Here is a 23,807-nt window from a genome sequence, read left to right as displayed (position 1 = left end):
TTTGGAACGCTAATTTAAAAATGTTCTTTTTAAAAAATAATCCCTGCAACAACCCCATGTGCTCAGTTAGGCTGGGAGGCAGTGACTGGGGCCTAGGGCCATCTAGTGATCTCCATGAATTTGAACCCTAGTCTACAAGGTCCTAGTCTAACCCTGTAACCACTACCCAACACTGGCCAGCATCCGTACTATGCAATGGGAGTTTCAGGACCTGGTGAGCACCAGGTTGCCTACCTTGGGATCAGTGGCAGATAATATGGCTTGCTTGTGGAAGATCCCAGGTTCAGACCCTGGGGTATTCAGGTTTTAGGTGGCTGGCTACAAAAGGCTACCACCTAAGACCCCATCCTACTTGGTATGGAAGGCAACTTCATCTCCTGAAAGTATTATAGCTTTATCCGATCATCCTGGCCAGTCACTTGAGTTCATCATCACCAGAGGTGAAGCTGAAATCACTCCCCTGAATGTACTTCTTAGAACTCAGCTATTTGTTGCTGGACCGCAGCTCCCACAATTGCTAACTATTGGCCATGCTGATGGGAGTTGGAGTAGGCTCGCTACCCCTGCTATAAAGGATCTCGCAGGGCAGCTCCTTGCCTAGGTTACCAGAAATAAGTCAGTCTACTTTCAGTGGCCGTTATTTCTAAATACGCTTGGAAATAGCAGCCTTTGTCTTGAAGGTAACACCTGTGTGTTACAAGGGAAGCTGACTTTGCAGAAGCTGCGATCCCAATCCCAAAATGTGATGCTTTGTCCGAGCAGACATTTTTGTAGCGGTGATGAGAATATAAACAGGGAGAAAACCTTCATGTTGACAAGATGAACTCCAAGGACCCTTCAGCTTCTAAAAAGTCTATGATTTTGAACAAGGCAGGCAGGCTGCACACGTCAGCTAGCTAAATAAGATGAACTGCAGAAACACACTGGATTGGGAAGTTCCTGACTCACCCCTAGCATCTTCACATTGCCAAAAACAGAAAATAAAACCAACTTTCTTTTCCTTAAAGTGAGCATTTCTTGAACATCTGTCATACCCTGCCTCCACTCCATGGGAAAGCAAAATAAGCAGGTTTTGCATCACTTGCACTATTTACTACTGGTCTTTTACAAATCATAGTTCCAAACATGCAAAGACAGGCTTGGAAATTTTTAACCTGGAAGCCAATAGCAGTTCTCACCAGCTCCAAGAGTAGCAGGGGAAGGAGAGGGAGCAATAAATAGGCTTGCTTTTAAGTTCAGATCTTGGCCACTTTTGCACCCCTATGTCCACACTTCTTTCTGCATGAGAGAGCAATGGGCCAGTGGTGGTAATAATAATAATAATAATAATAATAATAATAATAATAATACCCTACTATCTGACTGGGTTGCCCCAGCCACACTGATAGGGCATATGCTCAATCTATAGCATACAGAGGGAACTCCTGCCTTAAATACTAAAGAGGTAGACAATACTGAGCTAGGCAGACCAATGGCCTGGTTAGTAGAAGGCATCTTTCTATCTGCAGTTACGTTTGACCTGAAAACTGGGTCCAATTTAGCGGAAGCACGGCCCTCAGGTGAGAAACACGCCCTGCTCCAGACAGCTACCCTGGCTATATAACAAAGCCGAGTTGTGTTATTTCAGCAGATCTGATCTGCGCACGTATCCTGTTTCCATTGCATAAGCAGATCCTCTGTGAGGAACTCCAAAACCGGTTTTGCAGAGCAACTTAGAAAGCGGCAGTGTTCTTCCCTTTTGATACTCCTGAGTTCGGGTTGCATCAACACGCACACACGTGTGCCTTGTACGTGCCTTCGTGCCTGAGCTTAAAAAAAGAGAAAAGACGGAGGAAAGAGAGGTTCCTCCCTCCCCCCCCTCCTGCCCGCCCCCACCCCCAGCAAATGGCACACCACCGGATCAGCAGGAACACAACCTCGGCATCGTGGCGGCGGCAGCCTCTCGCAAGCCAGCCAAGCAAGAGGAAATGCTGCCATGGCAACACAAACCAGGCTGCTATTTGAGCCCATACTTCACACGCTAAGCTGTCTCTACCCCCCCCCCCCCCGCAAACAGCACAACTTTCAAATAACTAATCTCTTCCACTTTAGGAAGCGGGGCTGACGCAACATGCAATTTCCAGCTGTTCTGAAATAACCACATCCTTCCCCAGGGCGGACAGGCTCTGAAAGGTACACCCAAAAAAGCTGGCAAAAGCCTGAGTCACCTGGGCAGGTACCAAAGCAAGGAAAGCAACAAGAGTGGGCAAGCAGGGCACCGATATTAACTTCTGCGGCATGTCTTACGCTCGCGTGTAATTATTACTGAGTCATCAGTGTTCAGAAAGGGAGGAAGAGGGTGCCTGTCCACTCCCTTGGTTACCAATACACAGATGCAGACATTGACGGCACCCGTTCCAATGATCTCAATTTACTGGAGACAGTCCCTTGTATCCTGCTACCTGTGAGGTGTAGTGGTTAAGAGCGGTGGTCTCGTAATCTGGGGAACCGGGTTCGCGTCTCCGCTCCTCCACATGCAGCTGCTGGGTGACCTTGGGCTAGTTATGCTTCTTTGAAGTCTCTCAGCCCCACTCACCTCACAGAGTGTTTGTTGTGGGGGAGGAAGGGAAAGGAGATTGTTAGCCGCTTTGAGACTCCTGAAGGGGAGTGATAAAGCGGGCTATCAAATCCAAACTCTTCTGTCGCGGGCAGTGTTAGACACTGAGATATGAGAGCTAGGAGATAAATGGCACCTTCATCCTAGGTTATGGGCGCAACAATGGAATGTCTAGGCACGCTTCCTTTAACAACAAGAATACAGTGCTGAAAATGGATGAACTGCATCTAAAACATTATGTTCATTTTTCAAAGGGTTTAGTCCTTCCCCTGCCCACCCCCCCCCCTAATATTCTTAAGAGGATCTCTTCTCCAGTCTCCAGAGAGTAGCTGAAAGTGGGAAGGCAGAAAAAGGTCCTCCTTTCCTTCCACTCTGCAGTTTTAATCTGAAATCTTAGCTGCAGAGCTCAGAAACGGCTCTGGGATGGCCTGGGACTCGGGCTCAGACTCGGAACCAAAGGGGTCTCAGTCTGCACCGGATCCTTTGCCTCAGGCATCATCTGAACCAAGTCTGGGGCCTGACCCTGAAGAGTTCCAGTCTGCACTGGTTCCCCTGCAGCAAGCACCAGCTGAGCCAAGTCAGGGGCCTGAGCCTGCCCTGGATCCAGATGTGGGGATTACCTTGTAACCTTCAGCTGGGCAATCACTTACAGCTGCTCCACTACCGGTTGGGTCAGGGGAGGCTGAGGCGGCCCCTGGGTCTAGTAACCCACCGACGTCTCCCGAGATGCAGAGACTAAGGTCTGAGAGAAGGAGGGACCTGAGTTGTCACAGGAGGAGTGCTTGCCTTTGGGTGAAACAGGGAGGTGAGTCGCCAGGGGATCAGGACCGGCCATTACCCTGACAAAGATAAAAGGCTGTCGGACCCCCGCCCCAGGTTGCGGGAGCAATACTGCTGTATGCCAGACCCTGCCTGAGATCCTGTACCTGTCCTTGCCTGGTTTCCTGCCTTGTGTCCTGCCTTGACCCTGTCGGACTGTCTCCTAGCGGAGCCTATGGATTCTGGACCAGACCTGGGCCGCGGTTCTCTGGTTACCGCCGGGCCCAGCACAGGCTCGTGCTAATGAAATTCCATGTCGCAAATTGCACCTAGAACAATGGGAGCTTCGAACACTGGCTGCAGGTAAGTTATCTTCCTTGCATGATGCTCTTGCCCATCCATGGACAGACCTACGAGGGTCTCCGTAAGCCAACAAACTCTTCCAAAGTGGTGTTTCTTTTTCTTCCCCTAAACTGCAAGATCCTTCCTTGAAACAAGGACACCTAGCAGAAGTCCTCCACATGCCCTATCTACGACAACACTCTTCTCCAACTCGATGCTATTGTGCTCCAGCTCTGACCAGCCCCCAGCCAGCACGGCCAATGATCAGGAATGATGGGGGTTGTAGCCCAGAGACATTGAGAGGGCTCCATACTGAGGAAGGCTGTGCTAGAAAGACACCATCTGCTTCTGGGGAGCAAGACGAGCCTCAGTTTTGCTCCCAATACTGCAGCTACAAGCTCTGGAGAGGCGGGCAAAGTTAGGTGGAAGCCCAATTTGTTTTCAATTCTACCAATTTGTTTTCAATTTTACCATGGCAAACTAAAAAAAAAAACAGTTGCAAAAACAGACCAAATAAAACTATTGTTGCACGTTGCTAATAAATACTGAGATTCTGAAGCATCTCCCTACCCAGTGCCTCTCAGCCTCCTAGCTCTCATCCAGGCTCCCAAGAAAACTAAGATGACCCGACAAGGTCACACAACAAAGAGGATTCCAGGAACCTGCTGACATCAGCCTAGTCCTAGGTGGCTAGGGTGCTAGATGGGTGCCTGTAGGAACTGATGGGTGGACCGGATGTGGAGCAACAAACTGAAACCGTATTCTGAAAAGACAGAGGTGTTACATGTTCCATGTTCTCCAGCCCAGGAGGTGGGAAGAAGGCCTGGTCAGGATGGGGCCGCATTCCCCTGGAAGGAAAGTGTCAGTCTTTTTGGACAGCGTCAAAATACCCTTTCTTGGTTTGACTGCAGGGAACTGAACAGGGCTACTCCCTCTCAAAAGTGTAGGGCAACAAAGACATGGTTTGCGTCTGTGTGTTCCAACAAAACATCTGAATCAAAGGAAGTTCCACCATCTTTCCCCTTAAACCAACAAGCAAAGCAAACTGGTTATGGTTTTTGTTTTTGTTTAAAAATCAACAAAAGGAAGAGCAATAAGCGCCCAGTTCTCACCTTGCCGTGGCTTCTCTCCACCTTCCGGAAACACTTGTTCAAGGAAAGATTATGCCGGACCGAGTTCTTCCAGCCAGTGGGGGCCGTGGCAAAATACGGGAAGCGCTCCAGGATCCAGCTGTAGATTTCTTTCACTGGCAAGCTCTTGTTGGGCGAATGCTCTATCGCCATATAGATGAGGAGACTAAAGGAATAGGGGGGCTTTGATGTGGCAGATTTCTTCTCGGGGTTGGAATAGCAGGAAGAAGGGTAGGATGGCACACTGTCGCCCTCGATGTCGTACAGGGGGCTAACCACCGGAAGACCCTCACTTCCGAGGCTGAAGTTTGTTAGTAGGTTCGTGCTTTCGTGAAGCCAGTTCAAGTTTGTGAGCTCATCGTCGGCCAGTTCGCTATCCACGGCCGTGGCCTTCGGCCGAGCCGCATCCACTGCCTCCGGCAAGCTCCCCATTCTTTGGATGTGCCGCAGCCCCGCGGATTTCTCTGCCCCCGGCGTTTCAGCTTTCTTGTCCGGAGTCATTCCAGTTACTGGACCCATTTAATCTTGTTGGCCTAGAGACACGGGAAAAAGCTTTTATAGAAGCGTAAGGAGAGGCTGCTGGATCAGGCCAGAGGCCCACCTGGTCCAGCATTTTGAACACAGGATCCAAGCACAGGAATTAATAGAATCAGAGAATTGGCGGCGACCCTGAGGATCATATAGTCCAACCACCCGCAATGCCCCTGTCCCCATATGGGGATCAAACCTGCAACCTTGGCGTTATCTCTGCTCTCCTGTGGTTTCCAGCAACTGGCATTCAGAAACATACAGTGGAGAACAGAGTATAGCCATCATGGTTTGAAGCAGAAAGCTGCCTTATAGATGAACGGAACTATTGGTCCGCCCAGCTGCGTATTATGTACAGCAGCACCAGGGGTCTGGGAGAGAACCTCAGGCCCAGGGGTGGATTGCGGCCCTCTTGGCCTCTCCATCTGGCCCTCAGGACTCTCCCATGGTCACGCTAACCCTGTTTTGTAGCCTCCTTTCTACCTGGGCTGGAACATGTCCTTGATCTCTTATGAGGCCTCTTGCTTGGAGGACAGAGAAGGATCTGATAGGATGCACAGAAACTAGCCCACTGTACAAGGTAGAAAATTTCATCCCATCCTCTGCCCATTTTTGCGTCTAATTCACCCGACCACTGCTATGCGGTCCCCAGAAGGCTGCCCAGAACAGAATACGGTCCTCAGGCTGAGTTGGGTTCCTCAACCCTAGTTGAAAGTAACTGGCAACTGGTCTCCAAGTGCCATGGACTGGCTGGGTGAAGGCACCAGTCAGGGAACATTCATGGGAAAAAGGCTCAGAGCCAGGGGATTGTGTGACCACGAGTGGTCAGAGGGAGAAGAGAGAGCAGGCTGGGAGGAGGTGGTGTCGGAAGCTGAAGAGGCAACAGGGTTTAGTGAGCAGGAAGAGGCCGTGGCAGAGAGCAGTTCAGACTCCACCTCGGAGGCTGGAGAGGAGGCTGGCCAAGAGGCAGAGTGGACACAGGCTGCTGAAGAATCCAGGGAGTCTCCTTCTTTGAGCAGCTCCCCTCTACCTGTTTTCCCATAACATGGAGAGAAATTAAGTAGGCAGAGCAGAGGATCACTGTGTGCAGACACGGCCTGAGACTGCGTGGGAAAGGCCCTGGAGAGGTGGAGGCCTAGTGGCTACCGGGAAGGCGGAGACCTTCAGTCCTCGCAACTGTTTCATCGGGACAAGACCTCCTGGGAAGAGTTGCTGAGACCACTAGGCCAGAGCTGTGGGTTGCTCCCTTGAACAAAGAGATAACTCCACTGGCCTGGAGTGATGCATTGCTTTGTTGCTGACCTACACCTGATTCCGGCCCTGACACCAAGGTTTCAGGGAGGAGTCTTGAATCCAGAACCTCCTGTGTGCAGAGAGCACTGAGCTACGGGCCTTTTCCTGAGAGGACAGCTCCATGTTTTTTGGAGAATTAAAGTGCGTAATAAACTGCCAACCTGAATTTTAATATTTTTTTATTATTGCGGTGCATAGAAGGCATAGAAGGCGATACTGTTTGGGCCATCTTTGCTCGGCTCCTTTCCACCCACCCACCCTCAACTCGCTTATTGGCAACTGTGTATTCATTTGTCTGCCGGCGCCACTATGAGGAACAAGTCCTTTGCCATCCTTTCTGTCCCTCGTATTAATATTTGATACGATGCGTCGTAAACTGTTGCTCTCATAAACAGTATTAAAACCGTGGGTTGCTCTTAACCATCCCCCTTTGGCGGTGTGGCTGAATCAGAGATGCCATTTCCCACTGGGGGGCATTTTCATGGCAAAAGCTCAATGTGAGCTCTTTTGAGCTCATTGGAAGGCAGGAATATATAGAAAGTGTGGTATTGGCTGGCCTGCCATTTCTGAAGGAAATGCAATTTTGGGGGGCATTGGCAGGTAAAGATGGACATCATGGGTTGCGCTTTATTTTAATAAAAGAAAGAGAAGGGCAAAATTCCAAGAGCTCTCGCTTTCTTTGCTATGTATTCAAGCTCTGAGAAAGAAAAACTCCTACAAATCTGAAGTACGGTTGGAAATGAAATGGAGGAGGAAGAAGCATTCACCTAGCAGTGGAAGGCACTGACTAGATAGCATCCATGACGTCAGCATCCATGACGTCACAGGCACACAAATATCCAGAGCCGTTTAGCGCTTGCAGGTGAATAATCCACTATAACGACTTCTGCTTCAAATTAACCACTTAAGTATTAAAACAGATAAAAATATGATTAACAATTGAAAACATCAAAACACACACACACACTTACACACACTTAAAACTCAACAGGCCAAGAAGCTTTGTAGTTTGAGGTGGAGGGTCATCAGTCACTGTGATGGGACGATGAGCTGCTTGTGTGTAAAATCCTAGTCCCTCAGAGTTTGGTCAAGTTTGCAAACCTCTGTCTGTAACGGAGCCCCTTAAACATGGCTCCGTCAGTCGCTGGCAGATTCCGACAGTGGTTGCTTTCGGAATCGCTTCCAACATAAAAGCTCCTTAACGGAAACACGTCTTCTGGACTCTCTGCATGACAGTTTCCGGCGAGGAGTGGGTGTCCCTACAGGAGGTCCTGAAACCTCCCCACTGTTTTCGCTGGAAGTGTCTCTGAGCCATCCCTCCAGCTCCCTTTCCCTCAGCTCAGCTCCTCTCCCCCTACTGGTTCCCTCTTCAGCTGCTGAGTCTCTCCCAACCTGTGTGAGCCCTTTCACTTCCCTTCCTTCCGATGGCAGTTCCCTGACATCCACCTCCCCTCCAGGGCCCCCTTCATCCCCTCTCGCCCCCTCCTCTACGGGCGGTGAGGAGGCAAAACCCCGGAATGAACTTCCTTCATCTTCCGATGTCCCGAACACTTCTCTCCACCTGTTGCGGTTCCTGGTCTCGAAGTACTCCTCCTCCTCAGAGTCCATCTCCCCTTCCCCTTCCGATTCCGAGAATCCTTCCAACTCCTCCTCCTCATCGGTGGTCCCAAAGTATTCCCTCCGGAACCTCTCCACAGGCTGAGGTTTCCTTGGGAACCTTTGATGGAACGTTTCTATCAATACCTCGTCATTGATATCTTCTGCCATTACCCAAGTGTTTTCTGACTCCGGTTCTCCTTCCCACGCTACCAAATACTCCACCTGATCCCCCTTCCATCTGGCGTCGAGGATTTCTGCCACATGGCTGCTGCATTCCCTTTCTTCTATGACCGGTCCCCGAGTGGCCATCCCTTCTCGTCCCCCCTCATACGGTGACAGTAACGACCTGTGAAATACTGGGTGCAGTTTCATGTGGTTGGGTAACCGGAGCCTGAAAGCCACTGGGTTGACCTGTTGAATGACCTCAAAGGGACCCAATCTCCTGGGTCTTAATTTCTTACAACCTCCTTTGAACGGCAACCCTTGGGTTGACAGCCACACCCTATCTCCCACCCTTATGGTTTCACCTTCCCTTCGGTTCTTGTCTGCCTGCCTCTTGTATTCTTCCTTCGCCCTTTCTAAGTTGAGTTGGAGCTGACGATGGATTGCTTCCATTTCTTCTACAAAATGCTCGGCTGCCGGGACACCCCATCTCTCCCCTTCTCCCCCTGGGAAAGCCCTGGGATGACACCCATAATTAGCCAAGAAGGGGCTCATCCCTGTGGACACATTCTCGGCATTGTTGTAGGCAAATTCCGCCAGCGCCAACTTTTCTACCCAGTCATTCTCTCTGTCATTGACATAACACCTCAGGTATTGCTGGAGGACCCCGTTTGCTCTTTCCGCCTGCCCGTTGGTTTCAGGGTGCCGGGCAGTCGAAAAGTTGACCTCCACCTGCAGTAAGCTCATGAGCTTCCTCCAGAACCTGGAAGTAAATTGTTTTCCTCGGTCTGAGACCACCCTCAATGGCACCCCGTGCAACCTAAAAATGTGTTCTACAAATAACTTCGCTGTCTCTTCCGCCGTGACTGCATGCGAGCAGGCTACAAAGTGGCACATCTTTGTTAGTAGGTCTACCACCACCATGATGGCTGTTTTCCCCTTGGACTTCGGCAGATCAGTCATAAAATCTATCGACACTGCCTCCCAAGGTCGTTCTGGGGTTGGTAAGGGTTCTAATAGCCCCGCCGGTGCCCGCCTCTCCCCTTTGGCTCGCTGGCATTGCTCACACCCTCTTACATACTCCCGTACATCTTCCCTCACCTTAGGCCACCAAAATTCCCTGGTGACCAACCACATGGTTTTGTGTTGTCCAAAATGCCCCGCCGTGGGGCTGTCGTGCAACTGCTTGAGTACCCTCCCCCTTAAGTCTCCTTCAGGGATATACAGTGCCCCTTTGTAATACAAAGCTCCATTTCTTTCCTCGAAACCCCCTGGTTCCTCTCCCTCACCCCTAAGACCTCTGAGCTTATTCTGGGCGTATTCATCATTCTCTGTTTCCTCTACCAGTTCTCTTTGTCCCACCAATGCCGCCCCACACACCCAGCGGTCCTCTGGAATGACATGTCTCTCTTCGGGTGCTCCCTCCCCCTCCAAATATTCAGGTTTGCGTGAGAGAGCGTCCGCCCTAATGTTCTCTGGGCCTGGCACGTAACAAATCTCAAAGTTAAATTTGGAGAACTCCTGGGCCCATCTCACTTGCCGTTGGTTGAGCACTCGTGCCGTCCTCCAATACTCTAGGTTCTTGTGGTCAGTGCACACTTGCACCTTATGTTGTGCGCCAATTAGCAGGTGCCTCCATCTTCGGAACGCCTCATGAATGGCTAGTAGTTCTCGGTCATACACCGTGTAGTTCCTCTCGGATTTGTTCAGCTTTCGCGAAAAAAAAGCACACGGTCTCCACTCTGACTCCTCCTTCCCTGGCTGCAGAAGCACCGCCCCAATAGCTCTGTCTGATGCGTCAGTTTCCACTCTCATCGGTTTTTGTAAATCCACATGCAGGAGTTGTTGTTCCGAGGCGAAGGCCCTTTTTAGTTCCTCAAATGCTCGCTCCGCCTCCTCAGTCCAAACGAACTTCTTCTTACTGCTGAGACAGTCCGTAATGGGCGCCGTCAGGTGGGCAAAGTTTCGGATGAACTTACGATAGAAGTTCCCAAATCCTAGGAACCTCTGCACATCCTTCCTTGTTTTGGGTGTTTTCCATTCCAGCACCGCCTGGACCTTGCCGGGATCCATGGCCAATCCCTTGTCTGACAGGCGATACCCCAGGAATTCCACCTCCTTGGTATGAAACTGACACTTCTCCAGTTTCACCCACAGCTGGTTGGCTTGCAGCCTGCTCAACACTTCTCTGACGTCTCTCACATGCTGCTCCTCATTCTCAGAATACACCAACACGTCGTCTAAGAAGGCCACACAATTCTTGTAAAGCAAAGGCCCCAGGACATGGTTCATAAACGATTGAAAGCACGCGGAGCCTCCTTGTAGGCCGAAGGGCATAACTAAATATTCAAATGCCCCCAAAGGGGTGAACATGGTGGTTTTCCATTCATCCCCCTTCCTTATTCGTATCAGGTTGTACGCCCCCCTTAGGTCCAGTTTAGTAAAAATCTTTCCCTTCCTGACCCTTGTCAAAATGTCGTCAATCCTGGGCATAGGGAAAGCCACTGGTTCTGACACTGCATTTAAGGCCCTGAAGTCACACACAAGCCTCGGCTTGTTCGTGTTTTTTTTATCCACAAAAAACACTGGGCTGCCCCCCACCGCCCTGGACTCTCTGATGAACCCTCTCTTCAGGTTCTTGTCAATGAACTCTCTTAGCTCCTGCATCTCTCTGTCTGACATGGCGTACAGCTTGCCTACAGGGAGCTGTGCCCCAGGGAGTAAATTTATTTGACAGTCAAAGGGTCTATGCGGGGGTAGTTGGTCAGCTTCCCTTTCGCTGAAGACGTCGCGGAGATCTGCGTATTGTCGTGGTACCTTCACGTTCTCCGTTACTTCAGTCCCTGCTAGGGTGGCTTGGGCCCCTGCCAAACCCTTTCCCTCTTTGCAGTGTTCTAAGCAATGTGCTGAACCAAAAGAAACCACTCTCTGATGCCAGCCCACCAGCGGATCATGTAACGCTAGCCAGCTCATCCCCAATATAATGGGAGCTCCTCCCAAGGTGGCCACATTAAACGCTATCAGTTCGGTGTGCCTTGCCACCTTCATTATCATTGGGACGGTCTGCAAGCTGACTTCTCCTCCCAACAGCTCCCTGCCATCGATCGTGGTCACCTGCAGGGGGTTGCTTAAAGGGATCGTCTGTATCTGGTGTTCAGCTGCAAACTCTTTGCTCATGAAATTGCAGGAGCTGCCTGAGTCCAACAGCGCCTTTATCTTTAGAGGGTGTCCGTTTGGCAGCTCTAGCGCCACTTCTATCACTAGGGCGGGTTTAGGAGGTTCTGGCGTGGGCACTTTCACTGCTCTTTGGCCTGGCTGCTGTGCCCCGACGGTGGCAGCCAGGCGTTGGCTTTTACTTGCTTCGGTATTTCTTCCTCTCTTCCCTCCACAGCTCCTACCATCCCTTGCCATTCCTTCCTCTGGGGGCAGACTCTGGCAAAGTGACCTGGCTGTTGGCAGAGATAGCATTTCCGGGCGCCTTTTCCCTCCTTCTTTCCCCCCTCACTGGGCTTTGAAACTGCGCGCGCGCGCGCTGTTCCGATTTCCATCGGCTCTGCCGGCGGGAAAGTTGGCTCTGGAATGTCTGGAATGCGGAACTCCTTCCAACGTTCCCCCTTCCCTTCCCGCCTCTCCAATGCTCTCGCCTCCTGGCGCGCTCCTATGGTCAGCGCTGATTTGGTCAGCTGGTCCATAGACTCCGCCCTGGGCGCCCGGGAAAGTTCGTCTTTCACAGCCGAAGAAAGCCCTTCTTCAAAGAGCATTTGAATGGGTTCCGCCGATAGATCCCACCCCAATTTATGGATCAACATGGTGAACTCAGTCCAGTACTCACGGACAGATCGGCTCCCCTGTTTGCAAGCCATTAACTGTCTGCGGACCACTCCCTGTTCAATATCGCTGGAAAACATCAGATCCATGGCGCGAAAGAACTTCATCGTGTCCTTTAGGACGTCACTATTCGCTGCCATCAGGGGTCTAACCCAGTCTCTCGCCCCCTTTTCAAGATGCCCAATCACGAAAGCCACTCGTGATTCCTCGTCAGGGAATTCATCAAACTGCAGATTGAGGGCATATTGCATCTCTGTCCGAAAGCCATGATAGTCTTTGGGCTCCCCCCCAAACTTCTGCACCAATCCTGGTACCTTTCTGACGAGCTGGGTGTCTTTCCCCTTTTTGTCTGCATCCTGAGCCCTCCTCTCCTCAAGCCTCGCCGTCTGCAGCGCTAGCTGGACCTCCAACACCCGGTACCTTTCTTCCAGGCTTGGACCCGCTCCAGCTCCTGCTTCTCCGGTTCCGGCTGGGTTGCTCATGATGCCTTCTCCTGCACAAGCTGCTCACGAAGACTGTCGGAATGCTGTGATGGGACGATGAGCTGCTTGTGTGTAAAATCCTAGTCCCTCAGAGTTTGGTCAAGTTTGCAAACCTCTGTCTGTAACGGAGCCCCTTAAACATGGCTCCGTCAGTCGCTGGCAGATTCCGACAGTGGTTGCTTTCGGAATCGCTTCCAACATAAAAGCTCCTTAACGGAAACACGTCTTCTGGACTCTCTGCGTGACAGTTTCCGGCGAGGAGTGGGTGTCCCTACAGGAGGTCCTGAAACCTCCCCACTGTTTTCGCTGGAAGTGTCTCTGAGCCATCCCTCCAGCTCCCTTTCCCTCAGCTCAGCTCCTCTCCCCCTACTGGTTCCCTCTTCAGCTGCTGAGTCTCTCCCAACCTGTGTGAGCCCTTTCACTTCCCTTCCTTCCGATGGCAGTTCCCTGACAGTCACCAACGGTGCTTGTGGAACCACAATTATGTGCAGCATCCACCAATGCTAAAGATTTGGGAATGGATAACATTTAGACACACGCTGCCATGAAAATGAAGTTTCTCTGTTGCAAGAGAAATTCTCTCCACTTCCAGTATTCCTCATGTCCTGAAGTCGGAAGATGCCTCCAAGAAAGATGGTTGGATCGCTAGCAACCACAAAGTAACAACCAGGCAATTACTGCATTAAAAATGTCAGCTAGCAAGGCCCAAATAAAGCTGAACCTTCAATATTGTTCAGACCCATCAAGGATGACTTGGCTTGCCTACACCGAATTGTTCCGTAGGCAGGAGGACAGATTGCTGCTCCCTGGAGAGATATAAGCTCCCTGATATACAAGCTCTCTCTAAATTAAAATATTTCATAAAAAGGTTTACCACCAATGTGTTAAACTTGCAGATTATGGTCCAAACACATATACTCATAGAAAAAAAAAGATACTTTTTTTTTTACTATTTCCTGCAACTACTTTAATTAAATTCTGCATCAAAAACCACTTAAGCATTTGGTAAGCTATAAAGAAGCAGAATTTATATTCTCTGTGCATATATAAAAAGAAACCTGTCTTCATTTCACAGTGGGAACCCACAGCCATATCAGTGTGAATCAAACAGAGTTATGACATCTAATCAAGGCAAGGTTTCTATAGCAATGGCAAAGCGATTTCTTCAGACCTGGCTAACAGGCAGCTGATACGCAAACAGAGTACGCAATGCCTTTACATGCCTTATATCTTGGGCATCCACAAAACAAAACTGAAAACCTGAGAGGTACATTGATGTTTACTTTTATTTCATTTTTTTTAAAGATGGGGAACCGAGCTGAGGGTACAGTCAACTTTCCCAAAACCACCCATAACCCACAACTCTTTGCCATGCAGAATGGAGGCTGTGCAACTCACAATTGCTTCTCCATAGGATTGAGAGAACTGCCTGAAAAGCATAGGGGGGTGGGCTGCAGTATGAATGGGTGGAAATAGCATTCCCCTACTTTCTCGAGCAGGAGCTTGCATTAGAACTCAGTTCCTCCATGAGCAGGAGGAGCCCGTCCATTCATAAAAGGGACACTTTGGGGACAACCCATTGTCCCAAACATCCAGAAATAACACATGGCACAACATCATCACCCCCATATATTGTTAAGGACTTGCATAGAATCTTGTTAAACATTAAGAGTATTTCACACACAATTCAGAAACACATACTGCAGATTTGGGCGGCGGTGGAGGGAGGCAGATACACTGAGATTAAGAAACAGCAGCCCAGTTAAAACATCTTATTCCAATTTTCTCAACAGCCTTTGTACATTCTGCCCCACAAGTGTGGCTTCCCAACTCATTCCCATGATGCAAGGCCATTAAACACTAGACCAGGGTCTGAAGAGGGTTGACAAACCCTAGTTTGGAGACTGGCTAAATTAGTTGGCACGAACCTCCATACTATGGTTTGCAAACCTGTCTCAAACCATGACGTGAGTTGGTACTGACAATACCTTTCCTGGTAGGACAACATGGCAAACTGTGGCTAGAGCACTTGGGAAAGAATGTGAGCTTCTGTGTCACATTCCCAAGCTAAACCATAGGATCACATGAAGCTAATTTAGAATGGGCAAGATGACGTGCCTACCTAGCCCTGCCTTCCCGAAGCCAGTACCCTCCAGATGTTGTCGGATTAAAACTCCTGTCAGCCCCAACCAGCATGATCCCTCTGAGATATCAGGTTGAGAGAGGTAGATCAAGTCCTTTCCTTATATAGATATAGTGGCTGCGGAAACCCAGCCAGATGGGCAGGGTATAAATAATAAATTAATAATAATAGTTGTTGCTATTATTATTATGAAAAGAAAAACTGTTAATGTACTAATTTTTAGCACACTCCAAGAGATTTATCATGTATTTGTGCATGCTTGCTAGGGGAAGTAACCTGAAGTCAGGTGTTTGGAACTGCCCAGGCGGGCAGATATCAAACCCGTTTACTGAGCAGCAAATTTATTTTATGAATAAAATCTCACTGTGGAATTTCTCCCCAATGGAAAAAAAAAATTCCCACTACACAAGACTGCTCTGAGGACCCTCACACATCCTTCTCTTTATAGGAGTAAAATCAGTCAGCAAGCGTGTTGGATAAAGAGGGGATAACTGAGCAAGAGAACTCGCAGCATTCCTAAATAGAGTTGTGTTCTGGCTTCCTGCTTGTTCAGCACTGCACGTTCCAATCGGCCTCTGAACGGCTGGACTGCGGCCTCATTATGCCAGAACTTAAACCTTTGGCATTTAATACCAGAGTGCATTATGTTGCAATGCTCTTCAGGGTGTGTACCTGCATGAGAGTGTAGGTGGGGGCAGGGAATCAGGAGGTGCAGGAGCGTTATTCCCAGACTTGTCATTACGATCTGACATCCCATAAAACCTGTTTTGCCTCCTGGGCAAAAGAGAGAGGAAGTCTGCGTAAAAACAGACACGACTATTTTACACTGCTGAACAGCATTCAACCTCTGTGTCATAGTTGGACATGCGCATCCCCGTGTCCCCTGCTTCTGAGTACCAGTGGCTCAAAATCACAGGAGCAGAGAGCTCTTGTGCTCAAATCTTGCTTATGAGTTTTCCACAGGTATCTTGCCCGGCCACTGTGAGAATGGGATGCTGGACTAGATGGGTCATTGGCCGGATCCTGCAGGCTCTTCCTATGTTCATGTTAGGTGGTATCTCCAGGAAACCCTCACCTGCAGAGCACAGTGATGGATTGGATATCAGTGTCAGAAACACAAGAGATCTAATCTAATCGCCAAATGGCTCATTAAACCTAGGTTACGGTTGCCACAATGGAATGTCTAGGCGCCTTTTTCCTCCACAATGAAGTTTGTTAGTATTATTATTCATTTCACTTCTATGCCGCTTTATATTTTATAGAACAAATCTCAACACATTAAAACATCAAATAGAACAACCCAGAATACAGTGGTGCCTCGCAAGACGAAATTAATTCGTTCCGCGAGTTTTTTCGTCTTGCGGTTTTTTTCGTCTTGCGAAGCACGGTGTCGGAAAAGTTTTGGAAAAGCTTCAAAAATCACCAAAGTCTTCAAAAGCCTCAAAAAAGGCTACCACACCGCGTGATATGAGTTGCTCCTCGAAGTCAAGTCGCAACTGTATTAACGGTTTTAAGAAAAAGGAAACAAACTTGCAAGGCGTTTCCGTCTTGCGAAGCAAGCCCATAGGGAAAATCGTCTTGCGAAGCAACTCAAAAAACCAAAAACCCTTTCGTTTTGCGAGTTTTCCGTCTTGCGAGGCATTCGTCTTGCGAGGTACCACTGTAAAACAAATTCAAGCTTCAAGGGAAAATATTTCAGATCCTTCTCTAAGGGGCATTTTACACCCAGAGATCTCCACATGGTTGCAACTGGACCCGTGCAAAACATGCCTGGCAACTGTCTAATTTCTAACACTGTTGGGTATGTGAGACAATCTTTCCTGCGAGACAATCTTTCCTGAGTGATATTACCAACAGACGTACTTAAGAGTAGACCCACTCAATTCATGAACATGATTGCGTTTGCTCCATTCTTTTCAATGGGTCGACTCAAAAGTATAATTCGGTGGAATACAACACTTTCAAAACAGACTTTTCTTCCAGGAACTTCTCTAAATTTCCTTTAAAGCAGTTGGGCAAACAGGATTGCAGTATTATTTTTTTTAAAGGCTTTAGTATCACAAAATTCTTACGCTACTAAATCACAATCATCATCCAAAGGTCTTCTGGTATTTCACAACAAGGCATTCTGAATCTTTATTTTCTTCCCCAAGCGTCACAACCTATAAACCAGGTGTGGAGATTCAGCTGGTGTCCGAACCTGGAACACAGAATCTCAGTCTGACATTTGGCACAGATCTCATTACAACACCTGTGTGCTAGAGGTGAGGAGAGAAATATGTTTCAGTTCTCATGTAAAGATAAATGTGCCTACTCATGCTTCTGAAACAACACAAGAAAAACTGAAGCACATCCATCCTTCAAAACTCACAATTCTTCGAATTTTGCAAGACAGTTCTCTGGAGGAGTAATGTGTACAAAAATGCATGCGCTGGAGTAAGGTGTCCAATAAAAGGCACATATTAGTGAAAGCAAGACCTGAAATTTAGGGGAAATTGCTCCACAAAACGTGTATATTAGGCAAAGTTGCATACACACGTGTGTATCAGGAGAAATCTGTATTATAATGCTGATGAAAATATTTTTTAATGCAAACGGATGGGGAAATGTGAAGAACTGAAGTTAAGATCGGGGGGGGGGGGGAGAGAGAGAGAGTGGAAGAAACCAAAATGGCCAGATTTCCCCATCCCAACCAAACACATAATTTCCGCTTCCGATTTGACAATGGGTGTAGCCTGTTGGGACGGCTCCTAAACTCAAACGCAGACTCCCCACCTGAACGCGACGCACCGAATTTCATTCCAACGTCTAAACGCTCCAATCGAGGCAGACCAACAAACAGGAGAGAGAGATTTGTTTGGCTCCGCCATCAGGCCCCTGAAACACTCATCCATTTAAAGCATATGTTCAAGGAAAATCCAAGAGGCGAGGAGCAAAAAAGAGTTACCTTTGTTCCTTCTCTCCCTTTCCCTTTGTTCTCAGCAACTTCCACACATGTGCTACATTACGCTGCCCATCTCACCAGAGCTGCTGTTGAGATCAGAGGTCAGATTTAAATCCCAAAATGCAACTACAGACGGCCTATATTTGATTACAATGCTACATACACCGCCGTGTATCCAAGACAACTGGAGCATTATGTTCTCCTCGGGGATAAAAAAGGAGGGGGGAGAAGAAACCTGCCTCTTGGTCATAGTTAAGGCAAGCTGGCACATCCCTTAGCAGTCTCATCCCCGCTAGATGAGAACGTGCATGCAGCTGTAGTGTTCATAGAACAAACCACCTGCCTTCTCTCTGGCTGCACTGATGACAGACATAAGATTTTAAGAGCCAGTCCATCGCCCAAATAATAGGTGAGTTGCTTGGGGATGCTCTTGAAGACATCATGTTCCAGGTAGCTGCAGCACCTAGAGGCATCTTTTACCAACTGTGGCTGGTACATCAATGATGACCGTTCCTGGATTGATATCACATGTTCACAGTGTCAAGATAAGACTGCTGTGATGCACTTTGTGTTGGGCTTCACCTAGGCTGTTTGGGAGCCGCAACTGGTGCAGAATGCTGCTTACTGGTCTACCCTATCGCCCCTCCTGAAGGAGCTTCCCCAGTTGCCAATTTGCTACTGAGCCAAGTTTCAGGCTCTGCTGTTGACTTAGAAAGTCCTCCCACAGAGATCTGGCAGGCACCCTGAGCATGGTGGATCCACCAGTAATATAAAAAGTTTCTGCTCATCCAGACAGCTGTAGATTGTGGATCACATTTACTCTCTGTTTACTGGGTGAATTTTCCGACTTTCCCCCTGTATATTTTAATTTGGTTTTTAATGTAATATTGTTATAATCATGTGGTGCACTATGCTTGGGTACTCCACCAGAATACAGTGGTACCTCTGGTTAAGAACTGAATTCGTTCCAGAGGTCCGTTCTTAACCTGAAACTGTTCTTAACCTGAAGCACGACTTTAGCTAATGGGGCCTCCCACTGCCGCCACGCCACCGCCACGTGATTTCTGTTCTCATCCTGAAGCAAAGTTCTTAACCCAAGGTACTATTTCTGGGTTAGCAGAGTCTGTAACCTGAAGCGTCTGTAACCCGAGGTACCACTGTAGCAGCATATAGAAATCCTTTTATAAATCAATCAACTATGTATGCCCAGCTTTGCAACTTGAATTTCAGCATCAGGTAGTGGAGATAGATAGATAGATAGATAGATAGATAGATAGATAGACAGACACACAGTAGTACCTCTAGTTGCGGACTTAATTCATTTCGGGGTGCCATTCGCACCCAAAAAGTCCGCAACTAGAGCGCCTCTTCCACGCATGTGCGGGTGCAATCAAGCATTTCTGCACATGTGTGAAGCACGCAGATCACTTCTGCGCATGCAGGGAACACAGAAGTAAACACTTCCGGGTTTGCCATGTTCGTAAGCTGAAAGTCCGTAAGAAGAGGGGAACGCAACACGAGGCATGGCTGTATATATATATATGTAGCACGTGTATGTTTATATATGTCCATGCTTCATTGTATTCCACCAGTACTTCCCCCAGAATTAAAACACAATTGCAAAACTGCTCTGGGGATTCCAGAGTGGAAGTGTGAGGATGCTGTTAAGAGCATTAGCAAACTGACATCCTTCACATCTGGTTTTTCTCTAGTTCAAATCAGCCACAATGGAAACATGCAAACCTGTTTTTCTTCACAACTGCCTCCGAGGAAGGGGGGAAAAAGGTACACTTTTACCCAACACAGTGTGTTGGCTTGGATTGTGAGGATATCTCCAAGTTAGCTTCAGATTGGCACACTTCCCCCTCCAATGTAGCCATGAAGAGGAGGTTGAAAACTTTTGGTTCCTTTTTGGATTAACCACAGCCTGCCATGCCACCTGAACCTGACAACCTGTGATTAATCTTAAGTATGGTTTGTTGAAACAAGCCAAACTATAGTTTAGGAAGTTGGCTTTGTTTCAACTAACCATGCTTATACTTAATCAGTTTAGGATTGGACGTCAAACTGCGGTTTATGTGAAACAGAAGCAGAAATTTTCTATCTTGTCCTCATGTCTGTGCCAGAAGAAGAGGAGGGAGAGTTCAAGTCTGGGGTTCACTTTGGCTTGCTCTTGCAACACTAAACCATGGTTTAGTGCCAGTATAAATCGGGCTACCGAGGATACTATTGTACAATACACACTGGATATCGAAGACAGTACTCACACCAAATTAAAGGGAAGATTGTGCCAAAGTAAAACAAACACTACTATGGCAATCAGGGAATTTATATTATGAACAGATATGCATAGGGTTGCTCTGCAGATTACACGTTTAGCTTGCTGTTGGTCTAAAAATGGAAGCAAGACTTAAGCCCAATTCCTTTCTTTTGATAGATACTGTTACGATGGAAGGGGCGCTTTATCCACGCTGTGTGCTAGACCTCTCCATAAAAGAGCACATCTATCGCATAATTAGAGCGCAAATAGGAGCAACCGAACACAGGCACCAACAATGCCTCTATTAATTAATCTGCCTTTATCCCCTTAAGCATTATTGTTCTCAAGCATTTTCCTAAGGGAAACCAACTGGATTTTCCCATTGTTGAGAACCATCTGTCTGCTACTACTTCTGGCGGGGTGGTTGAACGAGTGAAGCCACCCTGGATTGCCATGGTTTTCGGGAGAGGGGGGCTTTTTTGGGAGGGAGGGATGGTGGGCGAGTCTGGATTATGCAGCTCAATATCTAATAGGAAATCATCTGTGTTGCAATCCATACATTTGTAAACCTGCTCACCGGTTGGAAAGCCGCAAAGGAGGTGGGGGGCTTGGGAACTGGCAATGCCTGTAGCCGGGATCAACTTTTTAATTTAACTACCTGGGCAAACTCCATATAGAATTGCCATTCACCGTCTGTGCATGCTTCAAGCTTGGAGCTGTACAAAGAGATCCTTTCTGTCCTTGCGCCTTATCTCCAATTCCAACCACACTTTCATGTTCAAACTGCAAGGGCGCATGTAGATGGGCACTCGGATAGTCACAGCGGCTTCCCACACACTGTGGAACATACATCCCTATCAAGAACAGTGACAGAAATTAGCCAGCCGTGTTTTACGGCTGGTGCAAGCCCAATTTCATCCACATGGAGATCTTTGGACGCCAGGGGAAAGCAAAATGCCCCTTGGAGAAGGATCTGTAATATTTTCCTCGAAGCTTGAATTTGTTTTATTCTGGATGGTGTTATTCGACGTTTCAATGCTTTGAGGTTTGCTCTTTAAAATACAATGCGGTATAGAAATGAAATGAATAATAGTAATAATGAATCCCAGTGCTAAAAAGTGCCTAGACCATGGGTAGGCAAACTAAGGCCAGGGGGCCGGATCTGGCCCAATCACCTTCTAAATCCGGCCCGCGGACGGTCCAGGAATCAGCGTGTTTTTACATGAGTAGAATGTGTCCTTTTATTTAAAATGCATCTCTGGGTTATTTGTGGGGCATAGGAATTCGTTCGTTTATTTTTTTCAAAATATAGTCCGACGCACCACATGGTCTGAAGGACGGTGGACCTGCTGAAAACCCTGGCCTAGACATTCCATGGTGGCGACCATCACCTTGGGTTTAAGGTGCCATTTGGCGATTATATTATATATAGGAGTTTCTAGCACTGCTTAAGAGCCAATCTATACCTGCGGAGAAGTCATTTGGTGATGGTTGCCTGGGATCGTACAATTTCATGGTGCAACAGGTGCATGGCTGGGGGAGAAGCCGTGTTGGGGGAGAAGCCGTGTTGGAAATGCAGATATGTAAGCCAAGCACCAAATAGCACCTCAAACCTGGGTTACGGTCACCACAACAGAATGTCTATTCGTCAGGGGCTTGAGCTAGACAATACTACAATTCTGTGATTCTATGATCTCAACTACATTGCTTGGCTGTAGCTCGCTCATAAAACAATTTGCAAGAAAGAGAAACCCACACCACGGAAATGGAAATGGACCAAAGGCAGAGGTTTTCAAACTGTGGTCTGTGAGTTCTGCTTGGGTAGCCTGCAGAAAGGCTGCAGCACAGTCAGAAATACCTGTACTCAGCCCTACACTTATTTTCCTTGATATGATGCATGGAGGACTGAGATGCCCAGCAAGGGGTCCATGATTCACTCAGCAGTGCAGAAGAACAAGATGTGTGTCTTTTGCTATGCACAAGTCTGCTGGCTCGATGGAGACATCAGTCGCCAACCTGGTGCCCAGAAATCTCCACATAGTCGCAATTGGACCCGTGCCAGTAGCAAAATGTGCCAGGGAATTTCAAACACTGGGGATAAGTAGGGTATCATTTTCTTCAATGATCCATTAAAAAACAACAAGAAGTTTGGCAGAGAGAAGCCTAGTCCCAGAAACAAGAACCCTCTCTGCCTTTCCAGGGGCAGAAAAATTTCTATATGGAAGTGCAGCTCCCAAATTCCCTACTTCGCCCTTTCTCTCAGACCTCTAAAATTTTCAAAACATATATATATATATCTACACCTTTTGGAAGACTGCAAGGCTTTTCTATACGGAGAAAGGTTCAGCTGACAGAAGGCTGGGGTTTTTGATATTTATGTTTTTAATCTAGATGTTAATAGAACTGTAAATATATATTTGTGCTTGTTAATCTGTTACTACTGCGCCCTCCGGGCCACCCATAACTGGGAGAGCTCCAAATGCAAATAAAAATAAGCAGCACAAGGCAGGCTTATTTTAGCCAGGCTATTCCCGTTTACATGGGCTCCTTTAAAATTTTACTCAGGTGGATTCGCGTAAGTAAAGAAGCAGAGGCTTCACGCCTTCCTCGAGAAACCAGGTTAGGATTACAATGAAGGGCACCACTGTCACCATAGCTGAAATGGTTCTGCATGGGTGTGTTTGTTTTCTTAATTTACTGCTGCAGGAAATGGCTACTTGAAGAGCTGAAGTCCACTATATTTAACACGCAGGAATGAGGGGTTGGGAGAGAGCAAATCATGGCGCAGAGCATTCCGACATTATTTCTGGAGATATATTTTTTATAACAATAATTGAGATTTCTTACCTGCCTTCCCTCTCACCATGGATTCTTCAGACAGGTTACAACCATTTGGAACACATGTTTTAAAATGTTAAAACAGGTTGCGATCAAGAGAATAAGGTGGGTCTTAAGATGTATCTATCTCAGATGCCCAAAGTCAGAGGAAGAAGAAGGGTACCTTCCGCCGTATGATGAATACAGTGGTACCTCGGGTTACATACGCTTCGGGTTACATACGCTTCAGGTTACACACTCCGCTAACCCAGAAATAGTGCTTCAGGTTAAGAACTTTGCTTCAGGATAAGAACAGAAATCGTGCTCCGGCGACGCAGCAACAGCAGGAGGCCCCATTAGCTAAAGTGGTGCTTCAGGTTAAGAACAGTTTCAGGTTAAGAACGGACCTTCGGAACGAATTAAGTTGTTAACCTGAGGTACCACTGTACAAAGAATATGCCATACAAAGAATATGCCAAACGATGCCACAGAGGCCTGCTTTCTGCCTGCTACCTCCCAAATTTCTGAAGGCAACAGATCTACCAAGAGGAACCACTCTGATGAGTTTAACATCCAAGAAGGCCTGAGGAAAGGAGGTGGCATTTCATATTTGGGACCTAAGTCATTTTAGGGCTTTTAAGCACTATTTAAACAGCTACAGCAGTAGCTTCCTACAACTCGTATCTATCCAGCCCCAGAGAGGCTTGGTGTGGTTGTATCCCATTGAGTTGGGACTGAGGAGACCCCAGAGGAATCTGGAATTTAAAAACATCTGCTTTAATCTGTTTTTTATCTTATTTAAAAGAATAATTAACACAGCAATAAGGCAACAGCAGATTTTAAACCGTTTTAAATAGCTGCTTTTAACTGTTTTTTTTACAGATAGTTTTGTCATTCAAGCCTTTTTTGTAAGATGCTTTGAGA

At 47.7% G+C, this 23,807-nt stretch overlaps 1 protein-coding gene across 2 annotated transcripts in view; it reads right to left on the bottom strand.

The window, feature by feature from the left end:
- The window catches only part of FOXN2 (forkhead box N2), a 53,027-nt gene that overhangs the window by 20,506 nt on the left and 8,714 nt on the right, over positions 1-23,807 (bottom strand). The window contains exons 1-2 of one of the 2 annotated variants that reach the window (XM_081001095.1): positions 21,533-21,629; positions 4,810-5,360 (exon numbers count right to left, since the gene is read on the bottom strand). In XM_081001095.1, coding sequence (XP_080857221.1) covers positions 4,810-5,346 — 537 coding nt within the window. In that variant the 5' untranslated portion in view covers positions 5,347-5,360; positions 21,533-21,629. Of the gene's footprint in view, positions 1-4,809; positions 5,361-21,532; positions 21,630-23,807 lie in introns of those variants that run through there. The other variant, XM_081001094.1, reaches the window with a different exon arrangement.

Source organism: Podarcis pityusensis, assembly GCF_964106645.2.
Source record: "Podarcis pityusensis genome assembly, chromosome: 3".
NCBI lineage: Eukaryota > Metazoa > Chordata > Lepidosauria > Squamata > Lacertidae > Podarcis > Podarcis pityusensis.
Note: the sequence above shows the minus strand (reverse complement) of the source record. Positions and strands in the feature narration are given on the sequence as shown.